Genomic DNA, 19,431 nt, shown 5'->3' with positions numbered 1-19,431 from the left:
GCGATGATATTTCTCCTATTTGTTAATTTCTTAAAAAAATTACTTGCGGTTTTCTACAGCAAATATTGAAATACATAGACTGCAACCTACACAAAATAAATACTACGGAAACTAAATACTGCACTCGAGAGAAATAAACACACACACCTACACAGTTGTTTTAGGAGAATGTCCCCGGAAAAACCCAATTTGGAAAAACCGGTGCAGCAGTTGAGGGTTTTATTATTATGCAATAGTTTCTGAGTACAAATCATTGGATGCCCAAACTGGCTATCCGATACAGAGAATAACTAGCAAACAGTTAGTGAGAAAAAACTCACACTGTTTCTGGAGATCGGACACTGATCAGGGATTGGTTGGATGGCCCCACGCTACCTCTGCGTCAATCCTACGCAGAACTGTGTCACATAGGGTACGGAGGCTGCCACCTATCACTGCTAGAAGTCCTCCAACAATGAACACAGCGTAGGAGGACTGCCCAACTTCTATTATAGATGTCCTCCACAAGACAAGTCTAAGGCAACTCAAATTGCTCTTGGTTGATCAGACCTATGAGCACTCCATCTGCCACATCTAACAATCTCTTAGTCCATCAAGAGACTTATTTCTTCGAGCTTGAAGCAAGTCTCTACAATCCTCCCAAGTTGTTCTTTACGCTACTCCAACTCTGCCTCATCTAGGGCCACACTTGATCCACTCTCACGTTGTCGTCTTGATCCACTCTCACGTTGTCGTCCAACATACCACGAACGTCCAATACATGTCGTAGCATCTACACGCTAGTTAGGGCATCCAACCACCTTAGTTATCCTTCTTCTTGTCTACCACAGACTCCTACAACTAGTCCAACCTAGACCCATATCCATCTAGCATCCACCCATCATCAAGAGACCATCTGCAACTTACTATTGCTACCATCTTGCCTCAATTTTTGTGCTTCTAGAAGACTGGTTAGGGCACACCACTAGCCCTAACCCACTGCTCCAACACTGTGTGATCTTCTCCCAAAGGGTTGCTCCTTTTGTTGTCCAAAGATAGGCATCAAACTCTACTCTAGGGTATGAGGTTGCTCCTCAACTTACCCTACAGCACTATTGTACCAACCAACAATATGAAAACTGCCCATACATATGGAGACACCCCTATACTACTGCGCAATCATCTCTAGGAGCTGTGGCTTAAGGGACAGAACTAACCTAGGCCTAACGGCCCTCAAAACAATCCCTTCAACATGTTGTTGTAGCAACCCCTCTATGTAGCCCTGTAAACAAAGGTAACCCAACACACATAGCACAGAAAACACATCTAAAACATACCTCTAATTGCGGCTTGATCTAGCAAGTAGTCTGTTGTCCAAAACTGCCCAAACAAGCCTCCTCACGTGGTTGCTACAGGCCTAGATTCGCACTCCAAATCGCAAAGCTAATCCATGATGTTGAATGCACTTATGATGTGTCAAAATGACTCCAATTCATCTCTTATTTATAGACTTCATTAGGGTGTCAACAAACAGCCCTAAAGGGCACTCGTTCAACTAGGCCGACTTGACTTTTATCCCTCACAACTGCACATTAACTTCACAATTTAATATCTTGATTTCTAGACCTCGAATTTGGATGATTTTCATCACCTCTGGTTCCTCTCAATATCCTCTATCATCTCAAATCATCACATGTCAAATCTTCATCATGGTTTCACGCCCACATGCTTGGGTGCAAAGCCCAAAGGCTTGGGTTCTAAACCCACAACATCATTTTGTGTGCCCATTCCTCCACAACCCTCAAGCCTAGGGTTTGGAATACCTCCCAAGCTACAAATCTCAACACTAAGCACACTAGTCTACACTGATGGGTTTACTAGGGATGTCGTCCACAAATATGGGGATGCATCCCTTGGGTTTCCCCACAAGGTTTTCTTGGGAAAAAAATGTTAGTTACCGCACATAAGCCAACGCTTAGTTACCAACCAGTATCTTCCTCTATTGTAATTATTTCCACATGTAGTCATGAACTTAATTGTTTCTATGTAGTAATCATTTCCACATGAACCAATACATGCTAAGTTTCCAAAATTGTCAATTAGTTGTAGCTTGAGTGGTCAAGTTGAAAGTTGTTATCCTCACCCCTTAGCTTCAAATCCCACTTTGTGGCATGCTTTCTCTCTTTGTGAGCCAATTGTTGACTCTTCACCTAGCCTTGAGCCCTAAAGAATCTTGTTCACTGTATTATTCCAAATTGAAAATTTACAGCAAATAACAAAAACATGTACAAGGAACAACCATAAACAGATATCACACATGCATATCAAAACACCAAGGAAATAAAGCAGAACAGTTAAGCCATTTTATTAATCTCAAAAATGATGAGTACAACAAGTAAGGAAAATGGAACCTGGGCTTGCTATTGCAAGCTATGAAAAACCCAGGTGACAGAACTCTAATCTGGAGGAAATATTGGCCCAAACTAGTACCACACACTACCCAGGAAATTACTACTGCTTCTGCTAGAATGGCACTGAAGATTCTGCTTTGAAGAATGCTTTCATCACCCTAAAATTGCAACCACGAGCTCCACTCCTCATACCCAAAAATATCCAAAAAGGGTTTGGCCCAACTCCAAGCCAAAATTGAACAACAAAGTGATGCAAAGTTACCAGTTAATCACCAATACACCCTATTATAAGAATGAGGATTTAGGGCCCAAATATTGCCCAAAAAATTTGTAAAATTAGTCATAAACTCCTCTCAATAAACTCACAAAAACCCATAAAGGGTTTGGGCTAATCAACCGACTCTCAGTGACCTCCAACAAGTGTGAATTGCCCAATCTGGCCAAAAAACGCCCCACAGTTTTGATACTACTGAATTATGCCCAAATCTACCACAGGAAATTTCTCCCAACTCTGGTTGAATTCTCCATTGAGAAATACCTCCTATCTCCAACCCTTATCTCTCCCGACTCCACTTCTCTAAACCCCTGCGCAGCACTTGGTCAATAGCTTCTGTGCCCTTGCTAAAAAGATAGAAAAATTGACCTAGGTAATAGCCTCCAATCTAGCTTGACAAATCTTTGTCCAAACTCTAGTCTAACAATAAGAAAATTCCTTGCAAAATCTTGGAGCCTCTAACCCACGCTTTCTCCCACAATGTGCTCCACAAAATACCTCTGCACCCAAGAAAAACGCACTACTAAATAAATTCTTGCAATGATGTCCAATGGAAACTCTAAATTGAGCTCCCCAAATTGCCTCACTAGGGAGACACTCAAAGTTCTTCGAAATGAGGGTGGAATTCCGCTTGGAATTCCTGGTGCTAAGTAACACTTTGGCCCTTGTGCTAAACAACTCCAAGAGACGATCAAATATGTAGTGTTATAGTCACAAGATGATCCACAAAATGAGTCCCTCCGTTTATCTTTTCTCTCCATCCTTCTAAGCTCCTTTTAATATTATTTTATTGGTGGGGAGTGTTTTCCACTTAGTTACTTTTTCCACCATTTCAATAAAATAATAATTTGCTGCCAATCTGCAATAAAATAATACTTGCCACCTTTCTCCAAAATACTAGTTGCCCCTTTTAATTAATATTACCAAAATTGGGAAAAATTCCCATGCTCACAAAATTGGGGATATTACAGTCCTCCCCGCCAAAAATTGCTTGTCCTCAAGCAATGCCCGAACAAGCACTCTCTCTATCAACTGACCCAAATGGCTATTGCAAATGATACCAAGGTCCCAAATGTGCCATTGAGTCATCCCTATCCCCAGCACTATCCTGTCATGAAGGAGTCCCTCAATACTAGGGTCCCAAGCCATCCTAATCAACGTGAAGCACCCGTTGCTCCACTCACTATCCAACCTGGTACAAGCACGTAAAGCCCTCTGCATACTGTTAGTAAGTAGAGAATCATGATAATATAAAGTCTTGATCAACTCGTCGTGCAGTTGCTCTACTGAGACATCCATCTCATGCACACCAAGGGTAGACTCCTAAAAAAACAATCCAACCCCGCTAGAGATGAATCTTCACCGCATGACTTGCTTGATCATCCCTCCATGCTTGTGAAATCCCCCACGCCAACAGCGAATCACTAAAATCAAATGGAATATCAGGATGATCTCTCCCTATCGAAACTAGCTCATCCCTAAGGGTAATTGAACTGTCAAGTACTGTGACACCAAGGTCCCATGCCCATTGTAGGAAGAAACTATCTTGCTAACCTTGCAACACTCTGGTCACGACTGACTGCCCAACATGCGTGTACCAGTACCTCCTATCCTGTAACTCTCAGCCATAACATATATGATGATCGAGGTTATGCCCAACCTGCCTAAGCAACTCAGTAATGCCAGAGCCTATCACTCCATAGTTGGCCCCAATCCTGAGCAACAACCTACCTCGCCATATGATGAAGACCTCGGTGATCCCCCATGTGTCAACCTGAGAATGAACCAGATCACTTGTTATCCTGACCGTACACACTAAGAAATGGAGTGTGCCACCAATCAATTGGATCCCTAGATCCCATAGACATACCGAGGTCCACAACTCCCAAGCCTCACTGCTTGTTGCAGTGACATGCAGCTAACCACTGGGACTCCTTTGTGCCTCGTCCCTGACCCCTGTATGTATCTAGTAGATGGGAACCAAGCATCAAGAATTTGTCCTGCGTATGACAAATTGTTCTTCTCTTGCCAGACCACACAGCGAAACCTGCTACCCCAACCCTTGATGATGTACCTAGATACTGCCTGGAGCCTATGCATCCTCTTGCCAATGAGGACTACCATCCCTTGTACCTCATGCTCACATAACACCTCGGGTTGTCCTGCCGATAGTGCACCCTGCAGCTCCCTCACGGTCACCTCCCTAAGCCTACACCCATTAGCTCGTGCCCTGACCAAATGCCACCACCGAGAAGTCTCTCCCTGGATACTCTGTGTCCCAACTAACTGTCTCGAGCAAGCCTCTTGTGTCTTGCTGCTCGTGATGAAGGTGTCAAGGGACAACATCCAACTCAGTGTTCCACGGGGACTCGTCCCCCCCCCCCAGGGGTCTAGTTTCCTAGCTCCCCCACGCTCCGGGGACTTGGGGACGAGTAGGGGACGTTTCCCCACGCCCCCAAAAATGAGGAAACTCAGGGGGACGTGCCAGGGAGTCGTTTCCCTTTCCTGAGGGGGCATTTCCGAAAAATGGGACGTCAGGGGAAATGGGGGGACGTGGGGGGCAAGGGGGGACGAGAGGGGGCGAGGGGGGGCGTGGGGGGATGTGGCACACGTTTATGCAAAAAAAAACGATTTTAATTAACTTAACCCTAAAACTAATCTTTAATTAACAGTTAAACTAAGCGTAGGGTTTTGGAATTTAGTTGTTTCATGTTATAAAAACGACAGGGTGAACACAACAACACACACAACCTTCGTGCGTTGTGTGTGTTGTTATTACTAGATCTGATCACTCCCATGCATGGAACCTCGATGGCATCTGTTGGAATATTGCAGATTGCAGAATGGACCCTTGATATGGCTATCACATTGGTAATGTGATTTGGTTATTTGCAGGAATTCTGGAGTGCACATATTAGACAGAATTGAAGACAGATCTTGAGGATTTTCATTTCTATCACTATGAACCGTCGGCCCTCTGATTAGACAAATTTTGAGTTTGATCCAAACAAATTCATTTATCTGTGGTTGCTGCTCAATATTACCCTAAACATTCTGTAAGGAGATCATCCCTGAAGTGGTTAGTCATCGATGCTTCTCTGCTTCTCTCAAAGCTCGGCTCTTCAAGATTCACTATGGATGATCAACATCAGAGGCTCCCTCTTGTGAAGAATTCAGTTTGTGACGATAAGAAATATTAGAAGGCAAAGAAGTTCAGCGTCAAATTAACTTAACTTTTGTGTGGCAGTGCTTGCTTTCTAAAAGACACACCGATCACGTTGTAGTATTTTTTATTTCTCTAAGTAACCCTAACTGGTGTCTTACAAGTATCTGTATAATCAAGTTATAGTAATCCTTGAGATCATTGTAATTTGAATTTAAACAAGAGTTTCAAAGTAAAGGAGCAGAAGCTGTAATACATATAGCCAAATTGTCAGATATGGAAGCTACAGGTCTAGACACAAATGTGCATCAGTGGATAGAGGCATTAGCATCTTGTTATGCCATCAGGAGTCTGCACAACAGTCACTCTTCAACAAGGATACAGTTAACAATAGAATTCACACAAGCATAACACAACATTATTGTTTTGTATATCCTTGTAATTGATACTATGTACAGATGGGCAAAACTCACCAATGATTATAGCAGTTTGGCCTAGAACTGAACAGAGTTGCTTTGATAACATATTGTTGAAGTTGCAGAGGACAGAAGTGTTAAGATTCTAAGATTAAGATCTTTTATTGATAACAGAGATGCAGGAAGAATAGATCTACAGTGATCTTCTACAACGACATTGTTGAGGTTTGCTGTGTATTATCAAAATGTTGAAGATGGTGGTATTGCTGTCTTTGTATTTTGTTACAATGTATGATCATTGATGTATGATTATAAATTAAAATTTTAAATTTATTATTTTATATGATATTAGAAATTTAGATAATGATATTCATATCAATGATCATGCTTTGCATCTTTTCAATTCAAACCAAATTGTCATAGTGGACTCAATTAATAAATTATATTTTATATTTATAAGTTTTTAAGACCCTGACACTCCCCCACATTTCCTAAAAAATGGTGGGGAGCTTTTGCATAGGCCGCTCCCGCGCCCCTTCGCTCCCTCACCTCCTCGTCCCAAAACCTTGGTGGAACATTGATCCAACTCCATTGTGCCTGCAAATAATGAGAAGTGAGAGAGGTGTGCAAGTCCCAATGGATATCATCAAATGATGCTCATCCGCGTCCTCGTCAATCCTGGGTGATCGATACCTAATGGCATGCCTGTCGTCTCCATTAGGCAGTGTCCCTGGTGGTAATGCTCCAAAATCCCAATGGGAAGCATCACACATCACTACATACAGCCAAGCATCCCTACGCTCCCCTACATTAGAACATGTATCTCTGAGCCCCTTAGCACATGAATGCACCCAGTTGCACACTTTTGTGCAATGGTGGACACCACTGCCAGCTGCCATAACACCCTGAATCATCTGGTATCCCTCCTGTGACGAAGTACCTGTCTCTCCATGTGAAAAACCTCAAGGTGATGTGAATTGCTCCTCCTACTCAACAATGAAATCCCGCACAACACGGCACTCCTTTGTGCGCCTCTGTGCTCCTCTGTAGAACACTAAACTCTATGGCACGACTTTGCGCACCACCGAACACCTACGCCAATTGTCGCACCACCCTGCATCCTCGGCCATATCACATGCGTAGTGAATCAACTACATGCTAACGGAAATGATACTAATGTGCTTAGCCTCAATAGCTCCTGCGTCCAATTTGCCAATAAGAGAGCACTATCTCCATGTAATGCCCTGACTAGTGGCCTGTTGATGGTACCTCCTCCGACCAACCCTGCCAGAGTATGTTGATCATCCTACAATCCCATGTATGCCCAACATCCCCAAAAAACCCACAGAGTCTACCTGTCCCCTGTCAATCCAACTTGACACTAGTGTTGATGGAGAGCTGAAAGTGTGTGGGCACTCGGTCACCGGATCCATCGCACTACTAATACCATCACTAACCAAGCCCATGTTGTGATGGGGAATCCCACCTGGATCCCAACAACAATCTGGCCCTCGTACTCCTCTAGTAATCCACGGCCTTTGTTGAAATGCGACCATGGATGTACCCAACCGCCTAACCTGCTCCATCGAGTACCAACTCAGTACCTCTCGCCATTCAATCCCAAAGGAGGGATCAAATGTACAATCTCCTGTGTACGGGACAAGCCCTCCATGCTGACGCTATGCCATACTCAACTCAAGTCACTGGCCCCTGCTAACTCGGTCATCCCCTATGATCTGTCTCGACAACTTTGCCTCTCTCAATCCAATGCATAAGGGTGAGATAATAACGCTAAGGACCCTGTCAACGTGCCTCTGAAGAGAACTGTGTTTAAATCCCAACGTGTGCTCTCCGTGTTTCCCCTTTTCAATGTTTATCCCAAGGGAAGTTGCGCATCCTCCTCCATCATGGCCTCAACTTGAGCCTCCAATTTCTCCTCCACTGACAACCCATCATATAAAACATCCTCACCAGTTAGTTGTAGGTGACTGTCATCCGGCAACTCTGTCATATATCTAGATGCCTATCTACCTATCGGCTCCTCATCAACATTGGAGATGTCTCCCGACACCTCGTCAACTTGTGGTGCGCTGCTATCGCCTGAAAACTCGGCCATAACACTGGGTACCTCATCAATTGTCGACATCTCATCAACAAGTATATGCTCAACTGTCTCCTTGCCAACCATGGCCCCTTCAAATACTTTTTAATATTCTCCCTTGATCCCCCTCATCATCCCTACATAATTCCACTGAATTCCCATTGATTTGTGTATGTCTCTTAGTTCACAGAACTCCCAAAAGGAGAGGGATGCCTGAATGTCATGTGCCAATGATTGGTATGCCCTCCAATTTGTTGCCAACAACTTCACATCAGTTGCAATCATGTCTTGCCATCTTGATGCATTATCCATAACTTTGAGCATCGTGGATTTGTTGTATAATTGAGAATGGTCTTCATTCCCAATTGTGGTATGAATCAGCTGCTCCTCCACATCAATCAACATTTTTTGCATCCTAATCACCTCATTCAAGGTTACTGCCATGTTGTTTGATTTTAACCTTTCTTTGGATACCATGATTTCTTAGCTTTTTATTCTGGTCTTGTCATCGCTTGGCTTAAGGCCCACAGTTGGCCAAGATCATGGCTCTAGTACCACTGTAGTATTCCAAATTGAAAATTTGTAGCAAATAACAGAAACATGTACAAGGAACAACAACCATAAACAGATACCGCACATGCATATCAAAACACCAGGAAAATAAAGCAGAATAGCTGAGCCATTTTATTAATCTCGAGAATGATGAGTACAATGAGTAAGGAAAATGGAACCTGGGCTTGCTACTGCAAGCTATGCAAAACCCAGGTGAGACAACTCTAATCTGGAGGAAATACTGGCCCAAACTGGTACTGCGCACTACCCAGGAAATTACCACTGTTGCTACTAGAATGGGGCTGAATATTCTGCTATGAAGAATGCTTTGATCACCCTGAAATTGCAACCACGAGGTCCACCTCCTCGTACCCAAAAATACCCATAAAGGGTTTGGCCGAACTCCAAGACAAAACTAAACCCACAAAGTGATGCAAATTTACCAGTTAATCACCAATACACCCTATTATAAGAATGAGGATTTTGGGCCGGAATATTGCCCAAAATTCTGTAAAATTAGCCATAAACTCCTCTCAATAATCCCACAAAACCCAGAAAGGGTTTGTGTTGAATCCACCAACTCCTAATGACCCCCAACAAGTGCGAATTGCCCAGTCTGGCCAAAAAACGCCCCACTGTTTTGATATTACTTAATTATGCCCAAATTTACCATGGGAAATTTCTCCCAACTCCGGTTAAATTCTCCACTGAGAAATACCTCCTATCTCCAGCCCTTATCTCTCCCAACTCCACTTCGCTAAACCCCTGCGCAACACTTGGTCAATAGCTTCTGCGCCCTTGCCAAAAGATAGAAAAAACGACCCAGGTAATAGCCTCCAATCTAGCTTGGCAAATCTCTATCCAAACTCCAGTCTAACAATAAGAAAATTCCCTGCAAAATCTCGGAGCTTCTAACCAATGCTTGCTCCCACAATGTGCTCCACAAAATACCTCTGCACCCAAGAAAGATACACTACTGAATAAACTCTTGCAATGATGTCCAATGGAAGCTCTAAAGTGAGCTCCCCAAATTGCCTCACTAGGGAGACACTCGAAGTTCTCCGAAATGAGGGTGGAATTCCACTTGGAATTTCTGGTGCTAAACAGCACTCTGGCCCTTGTGCTAAACAGCTCCAAGAGACAATGAAATATGTTGTAATAGTCAAAAGATGATCCACAAAATGAGTCCCTCCTTTTATATTTTCACTCCATTCTTCTAGACTCATTTTAATATTATTTTATTGATGGGGGCCATTTTCCACTTAGCTACTTTTTCCACCATTTTAATAAAATAATAATTTGCCGCCTATCTGCAATAAAATAGTTCTTGCCACCTTTCTCCAAAATACCAGTTGCCTCTTTTAATTAATATTACCAAAACTGGGCAAAATTCCCGTGCTCGCAAAATTGGGTATATTACACTTACCCTGGATAGGGCACAAGTGTGCTGGCAAAAACAAAACAGGCAAAGCTCATTACATTGAGGTATTCGAGTGTTATCAGTTGATTTTAGTAGCTTATTTGGTATTCTCTATATCATTTTTGTGGATGGAAGAGCTACCAGAAATCTGAGCCCTGGGAAAAGAGTTTCAGGACCAAACTGAGGCTAAGTTTGTGGTTGAGTCACTGTTCATATCGTGGTAGCAGACAGAGGGCTTCTGGGGTCCGATTTTCCTTTAAAAAAAAGGCAATTCGAGATCCTAGGCAGAACCACTCCCTTATCACAGTGCTGGACGAGTTTCTTTGTCTCCTGGGCAGCGTATTTCTGGCGGAGTGGTGGGAAATTATCATGGAGCATATTCAGTGTTATAGCCAGGCCGAATATCCAATTTCTGGGCTGCATATTAATTACTTGGTTGGTGCATGAGACTGGGAGAATTAGAGACCGAGTCCCAATTCTTTCTTTGACTGCGATTTCCAGAACTGATACCCAGAAGACGGGAGCACTCCTGGTGAGCCCACGCTGCTGAAAAATTAATTCTGGGACAGCGTGCCATATTCCATGTAACTGGTGATGTCCAAGCCATTCTTGAGATTCTGGGCCAGCATGACCAATTCTGGGTAGCCACTTTATAACCAAAAGGCAAAGTCAGAGCAACAATCAAATTGGAGCTAATAATCCTGAGACCAGGGGCTGAATGAACATATTTTCTGATTAATAAGTGAAGGATTCTATATTCCAGGTTCATCTATTTCCTTGTTTTTGAGTGCTGTATATTGTGTATAATTAAAAATAAGAAAAAGGGGAGCTCTACAATTCATTTTCATTATTAAACATCAGCTGTAAATAAATTTGTGAGTATGGAATGAATCTATTTGAGCCTTTGGAAAGTGATGTTTGGATGCATGTGCCTACTGTGTTTATTTTCTTAAGTTGAATTTGTAAATGGTCACCTACAGCAAGTATAAACAAACTGTTTGAAGAAATATATCACTGAAACTCAATTCAAAAAATTCAAAAATTTTAGAGGAAAATTGGAAGATTAACGAGGATTATTACAGGATACCATCCAAAAAATGAGAGAAAGTACTTGGCAAATTTCCAATGCTATGTTTCTAAAAATAGAAAACAGATACATCATCTCAGAAAGGTGCAAATTCCAGAAACCGTTTTCAAAATTTTAGAAAACAGGAATCAAGGTATGTATGTGTATACGGATAGAAAGAGACAGAGAGCATTGAACTGGAAAAACCATGAACATTTCAATGTTCAAGAAAGGATTATTCATCATACATTCAAAATACTCACTGCACAACGAAAAATTGCTTTTACATAGCAAGTAATACAATCAAAATGGTATCAATAAATAACATTAGATGTCAGTGGTCCAAATCGAGCTAGACATCATCTACATCTGATGCCCAATAGTTTCCTGCTTTTGAGAGGTAGTTGTGTGGTGGTGTTGAACTTAATGAAGTTCCTGTACCAATTGTGGATGAGCCTTCAGCCAAATCAAAATTGGAAAAAGTAGTCTCCAAGTTAAATTCTGAAGATTAACATCCTAATTCTATAAACACCCTGATTATATTCTTCTTTCAAGCGATAGGGCAAAGAATGGGTGCATGTAGACAGGATCTTCAATCTTTTTCAAACCAAACCTGTTACACTTTATTGGATGGATCAAGCCATGGGTACTACAATTCCTCTCTACTACTGAAAAGCTACCACTTTAGTTGGCTCAGGCATGAGTCACGCAAAGATGCTTATTAATGGATCGGAACAGATAAAACAAATAGCCAGGTATTATATCAAGGAACCTACTTCGAGGCTTTGCTTATATGAGAACTAGGTGTGATCATTTGTATTCCAGAAAAGCTTTTGACTTTAAAAGGTCATTAAAACAACCATTACCATTTCAGTTGAAAAACAAGGAAAAGGCAATCTCAATGTCCTGAAAACCACAACGGACTATTTTAATATGCAATGCCAAAACAGCAGGTTATAGCCAACATAGGTCTGACTTCATAAGTTCATAACGCTTCTACAACTTACTTGAATAGATTGTACTACTGGTGTTATGAAATTTCCCGGATATTTCAAATCTTTGATGGTTCTCCTTGCAAATAAATGAATCTCTGAATCTGGATCTGCAGAGGATCAAAAAAGCACAAAGAAGATTTATTAAATTTCATTATCTTCTAAATTAGATGTGCATAGATATATAATAATAAAATGTCATGTCCATAGTTGGTAACAGACCACATAACCTTTTCAAAAACAACTAGAGACCACTGCATATGCAAGAAAAATTATTGAACTAAACAACCATATTATGGAAAAATAGTAACATAGTTAAGGAAGATTATGTAATGTTCCTAAACAGGAAATTAAGTGATAATCCAATTAAACAAACAGTGCAACAGGGGAAAGTAAAAACATTTGGCAAACACCCATGAGACACTGGAACTGCTGAGCCATATATTATGAAATATGAGAGCATGAATACAATATATAAATGTAGTGCACATGGGCTTGTCTCAAGGACAAGCTGGACCAAACCCGGGTGGTAGAATAGCTGAAAAGATGGCTGCTCAGCTGCTGCTCTACTATGCTCTGCATTGTCCCCGTAAACTGTTGATCCGCTAACTTCGGCCTGCTGGAAAGTGCCCAAAAACCGCCCAGAAAATTCTGCCCTTTCAACTTTAAATTCCTTGGACAAAACCTAGAAAAACCCAGAAGGGAATTTCTCTGATTTTGAATTTGGATTTACGGCCTCTTGGGAGTTGCTCTCCGGCCACTGCTGCCAAATTCGATTTGCAGACAGCCTACAAATCCACCTAGAAACACCCCTCAAATGCTGATTTCCCCTGTACTATCTGATCCCTTGCTTCCCGGATGGTTCTTGGCCCTGATGGCTGCACAATCAAGCCCCACGAATTTGTTGTTGGAGACCACTGCGCAGTCTCTCTGCCTATAAATGTATACTGTTGCGTGTACTGGCTGGCTGGCTGCAAACCACTGATAAAATACCCTCAGTCCTCCATCTTCTTTGCTCCCGAAAACTCCCAGCAAGTTAGTGGCCCCTTGGCTGGCTGAATCAACCTCTATGTATTTCTGGCTGCCTAGAAAACACACAGTACCTTCCTCTGCGTGGCTGGCTGAGTTGTGAATCACTGCTGGAAACTCCTACAATCTCTGCGGAACGGCGTCCCTAGAGCGGGCACGGATAGTCCCCCGAAGTAGAGGTTGAATCTTCCCTGCGGAAAATTCATGGCTAAACAGTCAGTAGACTCGCTAAGCAGCAGAGCGTACAAGAGTGAGTTTGTTTGTCAAATATTCAGAATGCTCGAAAATGAGAGCTCCATCCTCTTTTATCACCTTGGGCCCCCTTAGCCTCTTGTGGGCTCCTCCTTCCACTAGCTCGAATTCCCTCCAACATCCTCCTTTTGCTCAAATTCGAATTATGCATGTGGTGGCCCCCACATTCCACTAACTGCTAAAAATAATTCGAACTGCCTATAGTTCCTAAGTTTGTACGTGTGGGGTCCTCCTCCTAAATCAAACATTGCTGCCAAAATTGTGTTGCTGCATCCCATGACTAATTCATTTGAGAAGGGACATGACAAATTAAGCATCATTACACCAATTACAAGAAATGATTGCAGAGTAACCCTCTAGAAAACTCAGATTTAAATTCAGACGCCTTTTCCCAGCTGGATGGCATACTCAGAACCATCAAAAAGGGGTCATGCTGCTATCAGGATTTAAAGAATGCAACACATCATTTTTATTTTGTAAGCCAGTGACACCCAGAGCTAGGAGGAAGCACCTTTGAGTTTGTTAATTTCCTGAATACCAAATCTGATTTATATCCCAACCAATATTTTTATGATCCAGAAATTTATTTAACCTAGTAAATTATTTTCTGCAATTGCTGAATAAAAATGCACCAGTATTTTAACAATAAAATTTGACAGCAAAAGCACAAGTATAAACTCAATCACACAGCAAAAAATATAAACCCTTCAATTTATACTTCGCTTTTATTTCTCAGAATAAAAAACAGCTCTCTTATAGGGAAAATGGCCCACAGAGATACAAAATTTTCACAGCAAATGAAACCAGGAGAACTCAGCTCCCTGAAAATTTGATCTGCACCTTTTGCTACTTCCTCGTTCGTGCAGCCACCCAGAAGTTGGCCTCTACTCACATGTGCAGCCTAGGCCCTCTTTAGCCCTCACACGTGCAGCATGTACACCAAAAAAGCTTGAAACTGATTGCTTGCCTCAGAGATGTATATACAATGAACTGTTAATTGCTTCAGAGGTATATCACAAATTGCCTTATATATATATATATATATATAACGAACTTCTACTTGTCTTTTGTACTTCGCCCTTATCATACCACAGAGGATTTCTTCCAAGTTGTCAAAGAATGAGGAGTTGATGTAGGAATGTCAAGAATGTTTTGATGAGTGAGAGAGAGAGAATCAAGAGAATTCAATAACGTCCTTGAGAGAGAGATGGCTACTTATAAGGATGTCTTCTACAATATGGTCTTCAAGCCTGCTTGCTTGTGTTTTGATGGAGGAAGAGATAACTGCTGCAATGGAATCTTCAAGCATGCCAACAATTTGTGATGTTCAAGCTGCCTTTCACCTTAGCTCGGATACCATGTTGAGAAAGCAAGATGCTTGTAGATTAAGGTAGATTTCTCTTAATTTGATAATTACTTGTGAATGTTTGTTGGCTTCTTATAAAATTTATATTCTCCTCGTCAATCAATTACCAAAATGTAAACATGAAGATCACAAGAGGCAAAGAACACAAAAAATTAGGCTCCAAGCCAAGGCAAAACCCCACAAGGGGAAAACCCTATAAAATCCTCTTGTAGAATCATATCAAAGTGAGATATCCAACACCCAAGACCAAGACCAAGACTACCACAAAGACCCAAGTCAATACTCCTCCAATCCATTTCCAACAAGTCATAGTCAACAGAAGTCAATGCTGGTCAAATCTCAGAAATTTGGTCATCCCCTGAAATTTCGGCCCTTGAATTTCAGCCTTGTAGTAGCACAGAAACTACCTCAAAAAACTCGCACGTGTGAAAATAACTATGGCAGAAATCAGCTTGTCTTCTCTCTCCTTTGACTATCCTCTCTCCTTTGACTTCGGTTGGTTTTTCTTCTTCATCTTAGCATAGAAATCGATGTGATTGTTGGCTGAATTGATTGGCTCCTCAAATGGTCAAATTGCCTTATATTTAGAGCTGTCTAGGAGGTCGAAAAGATACCTTTTAGGCTGACTTGTCAATGAGGGCCAACTTGGTCTTTGTGGTGACCTATGAAACCAGATTCGTTCCTCAGCCCCCACGTGTCCCAAATTAGGTGAATCAGACACAATTAGGTGGGATGCATGTCCTCCGGATCGTGTCCAATCGTGATCCCATCGGGACACGAACGTGTCCCGATTCTGAGACACGTGTCCCTCTTTTTGGACTGTCGCGCGGCCATAAAAGGCCGATTTGGGTCATTCTAGCTTCACATTTCTCATTTTCTCTTGTTGTGGATGTGTGAGAGTGAAGAGAAAAGGATGTGGGAGCATTTTGAAGATGATTCAAGCAACAAGTGCGTGCATTTTGTCTCTATTTTTTTGCATTTTTAGTACAGCAGTTGGCATGTGCATTTGTTTTATAAATTTGTGCATCTTTTCTTTAGTTTTTCACAACATTCATGGCTCAATCAAGGGCAGAAGGGAAGGGGCAAATGAAGGGGAAGAATGTCCCCATTGGAGATACCCCTCCTATTCCAATTTCATCAGGGTCTGCAAGTGTTCCCTCTATTGGAAGTGGGGCTGCAACAGCAACTTCAAATGTTGAGGGAAGACAACAGCCTCAAGATAACAAATATCCCTTGTGGAAATATGTCACAAGAGAGCAAGGGCCAAGCAGCAAGATGAAGGGAGGAGGCAATGTTGCTTGGAAATGCAACTATTGCAACAATCATTTCATGAGCACATATTACCATGTGAAAGCTCATTTGTTGGCTTTACCAAGTTGTGGAATTGCAGCATCTACACAGGTGTCTTTAGCTAAGAGGAAAGAAATGGAAAAAGAAGTCAATGTTGATATGGAAAAGGTGGCTGCAACATCTAACAAAAACAAGAATGATGATCCCCTTCCATTCTTGAGGAAAAGCAGCAACAAATTCCCATTTGAGAGTTCTGGTGGGGGACAAACAGCAAAAAGAAAGGCAATGGCACTTGGTCCAATGAACAAGATTTTTCAAAAAGAGAAACGAGAAGAGCTTGATCTCACCATCGCATTTTTTTTATTAAATTAATTAAGTTATTAATTAATTAATTTATAATTATATAATAAAATTTGTATGGTAAGTGTGTGATTGAACATATATATATATATAGATATCGAACCACATTTTTCGAGCACAGTGTAAAATTAATTAATTTATTTATTAATTTATAGTTATTAATTAATTAATATATAATTATATAATAAAATTTGTATGGTAAGTGTGTGATTGAATATATATATATATATATCGAACCACATTTTTCGAGCACAGTGTAAGCATAAATGTTATATCGACCAACCCATAGAGGCAATATGAATTCCTAAATGTGTCAGGGTCTCCTGCTCAACTTTTCGTTTGGCATGCTCCTCAGGAAAAAATTTCTTAAAGGGTATGTCCTAGGACTTAGTAGTAGTATTGTCCTGCACATTAGGCAGTTATTACCATGATCCATGGACTGAAGAAGGTAGGCATGGCAGAATGCATGTCCACATGGAGTAGTCACAGGATCATAAAGAAACTTCAAACATAGAGTACATTCAAAGTCATCAGTTCTCTGGATTTTGGCCCGTTTAATCCTAATTGTCATATCGTCCGACGAATCTAACCCAATTCATCTATCTAACTCAAACAATGTTGCCTTCGAGGGAATGTTGAATGGATCAACCTGCAACCCAGAAGGAAGCGTTTCTATGGCATGAACATATCATTCTAGTAGTATAAGTGATACTACTTTCCAATAATATGATTTTGGCCAACTACTTTGGATTTCATGTAGCTTCTTCGCATCAGTCAAGGCAAGCTCTGTGAGCTTTTGAATATATACTAATTGCCTCTTCGAGTTTTTTTTTCTCGAAATGATCTGTTGCCTTGCAGAACGAGATCATATATATTACTCCTTTGTTGCTCCCAGTGGCTACTGGAACTCGAATCCCCAAACATAGGGAGCTCTTCAATGTCGTCGAACTCGCTATTGCAACGAAATAAAGGTGTCGTATATATATAGTTATACTATCTATTGATCGAGCCACAAATTTATTTTGACCGAGCCCATGTGAATCGGCGCAGGCCATAGTTGTTGACCCTTCGACGGGGCACACCGCTTGAAGGCAAGGTAGCAACCTCTCTTAACGGCGGCGTGTGCGTGGATTCCTCTTTGGTTTGTCTGGAACAGCCGCTATCGGACAGTAGGAAGGCAGCGCAGCGGGGGCAGAGGTGTGGACTGACAGTGGCACGATCTGTGGAAGTTGTCGGGGGGGAGTCACAGCAGAGAGGGGATGTGAGGCAGTGTATGCAGTCGGGAGTGGATGTGGTCCGAATTGTCTTGGGTATGTTTTTACTGCAATGATTTTACATGATACAACAAGGTATCTGCAAAAGAACCTCTGAGTATATGTGTATCATGTCATGTTATTACGATCAGACTACCATGTTCCAGCACATGCACATCACATCTAGTAAACTCTTGATTTTTTCCACACCATCCACATCATCAAAAACAATCAGAATTTTTAGCCCTTTTAAACTATTTCGTATAATTCGCTTGTGTTGGCCAATTGTAGGGAGCACATCCATTCCCAGAAGATCACAAAAGATCTTATCGCTACAAAGATGGAAAACTGGCATCTTCTCTGACATTATACAAATAACAAGATTGGGTAACCTAAGGAACCTGAGTTGTTTGCCCACACCTAGTCTCGCCACTAACAACCACAACATCATTCTTTCTCATCAATTCAAGCAATTGCGTACTTGATTCTACTATAAGAAGGGTTTCCCTAGCTTCCAGCATCATCTTGAACTTTTTCATTTTCATTTTTTCCTTGAATTCTTGCTTCAAAGAGTAGCTTTCAGCGTTTTTGTCTGACCCGGATCCCTCCTCTTTTAGTGTGTTTGATACAAAGGTGAAAAGCCAAGGCTCCTGCCATCTAGAAGACCCAACTCCATTCGTACCAGCAGCAATATGCACAGCAGCCCACTAAATAGCTGCAAGTTGTGGAGTATTAATTGTCCTTTGAAGATGTTCTGTAAAATTTGATGTAAAACATTCAGGCATTGCTGGAGGTTGCTCATACTTAGAAAAGTGCTCTAGGCTAGGATCTAAAATTGCTCTTTGCATCTGGGTATTAAGACGCCGAAAAGCATGCAAAGCCACATATTCATCTTCACTATCATAATTCGTATTTGACATAACCTCTTCTTCAAAATTTTCCATATTCATATCAGTTTCTTCATCAAAAGTAATTTCTTCTTCCACATTTTCCTCTTCATCATCATCAATGTCTTCTTCAACATCTTCCTCATTGTTATGATATTGTTCATTTTCTTGTTTCTCGAGATAGTCCTCATCCACATCATCTTCATCTTGATCTACATAATCTTCATCTACATCATCTTCATTTGGATCATCATCTTGATCTATATCATTCTCATCCACATCAAGATCAGCTTCATCTGGATACTCTGTGAAAATTCCTCAACCGGAATCCCTACTGCAACAATTGATGATATTTCTCCTACTTGTTAGATTTACATGAACAAGTAATTTGCAGTTTCCTAAGGAAAACATTGAAATACATACACTGCAACCTACACCATTTAAAATAATATGTCGAAACAAGAAACTGAACAAGAGAAAGATACAACACAAACGACAGTTGTTTTTGGACAAATGTCCCAGAGAAAACCCAATGCGGGAAAACCGTTACAACGAATCTGAGGGTTTTTATTGTTAAGCAGAAGTTATTTATGAATACAACCTTCGGATGCCTTGTTGGC

At 41.3% G+C, this 19,431-nt stretch overlaps 1 protein-coding gene and 1 long non-coding RNA gene across 2 annotated transcripts in view; both read right to left on the bottom strand.

Annotated features, from left to right (window-relative positions):
- The window catches only part of BSH (transcription regulatory protein SNF5, putative (BSH)), a 424,444-nt gene that overhangs the window by 321,274 nt on the left and 83,739 nt on the right, over positions 1 to 19,431 (bottom strand). The window contains exon 6 of the mRNA XM_089380810.1: positions 12,390 to 12,484. Coding sequence (XP_089236936.1) covers positions 12,390 to 12,484 — 95 coding nt within the window. The remainder of the gene's footprint in view (positions 1 to 12,389; positions 12,485 to 19,431) is intronic.
- LOC149228583 (uncharacterized) lies at positions 12,794 to 14,030 on the bottom strand. Its single transcript, XR_016247218.1, has 2 exons — positions 13,716 to 14,030; positions 12,794 to 13,594 (listed from the first exon to the last, which is right to left on the bottom strand). It is a non-coding gene; the product is annotated as an uncharacterized LOC149228583 (long non-coding RNA).

This window comes from Pinus tabuliformis, chromosome J, assembly GCF_031772625.1.
Source record: "Pinus tabuliformis cultivar Carrire ecotype Pingquan chromosome J, CPIR1, whole genome shotgun sequence".
Classification (NCBI taxonomy): Eukaryota; Viridiplantae; Streptophyta; class Pinopsida; order Pinales; family Pinaceae; genus Pinus; species Pinus tabuliformis.
This window is presented reverse-complemented; position numbering and strand designations above follow the sequence as displayed.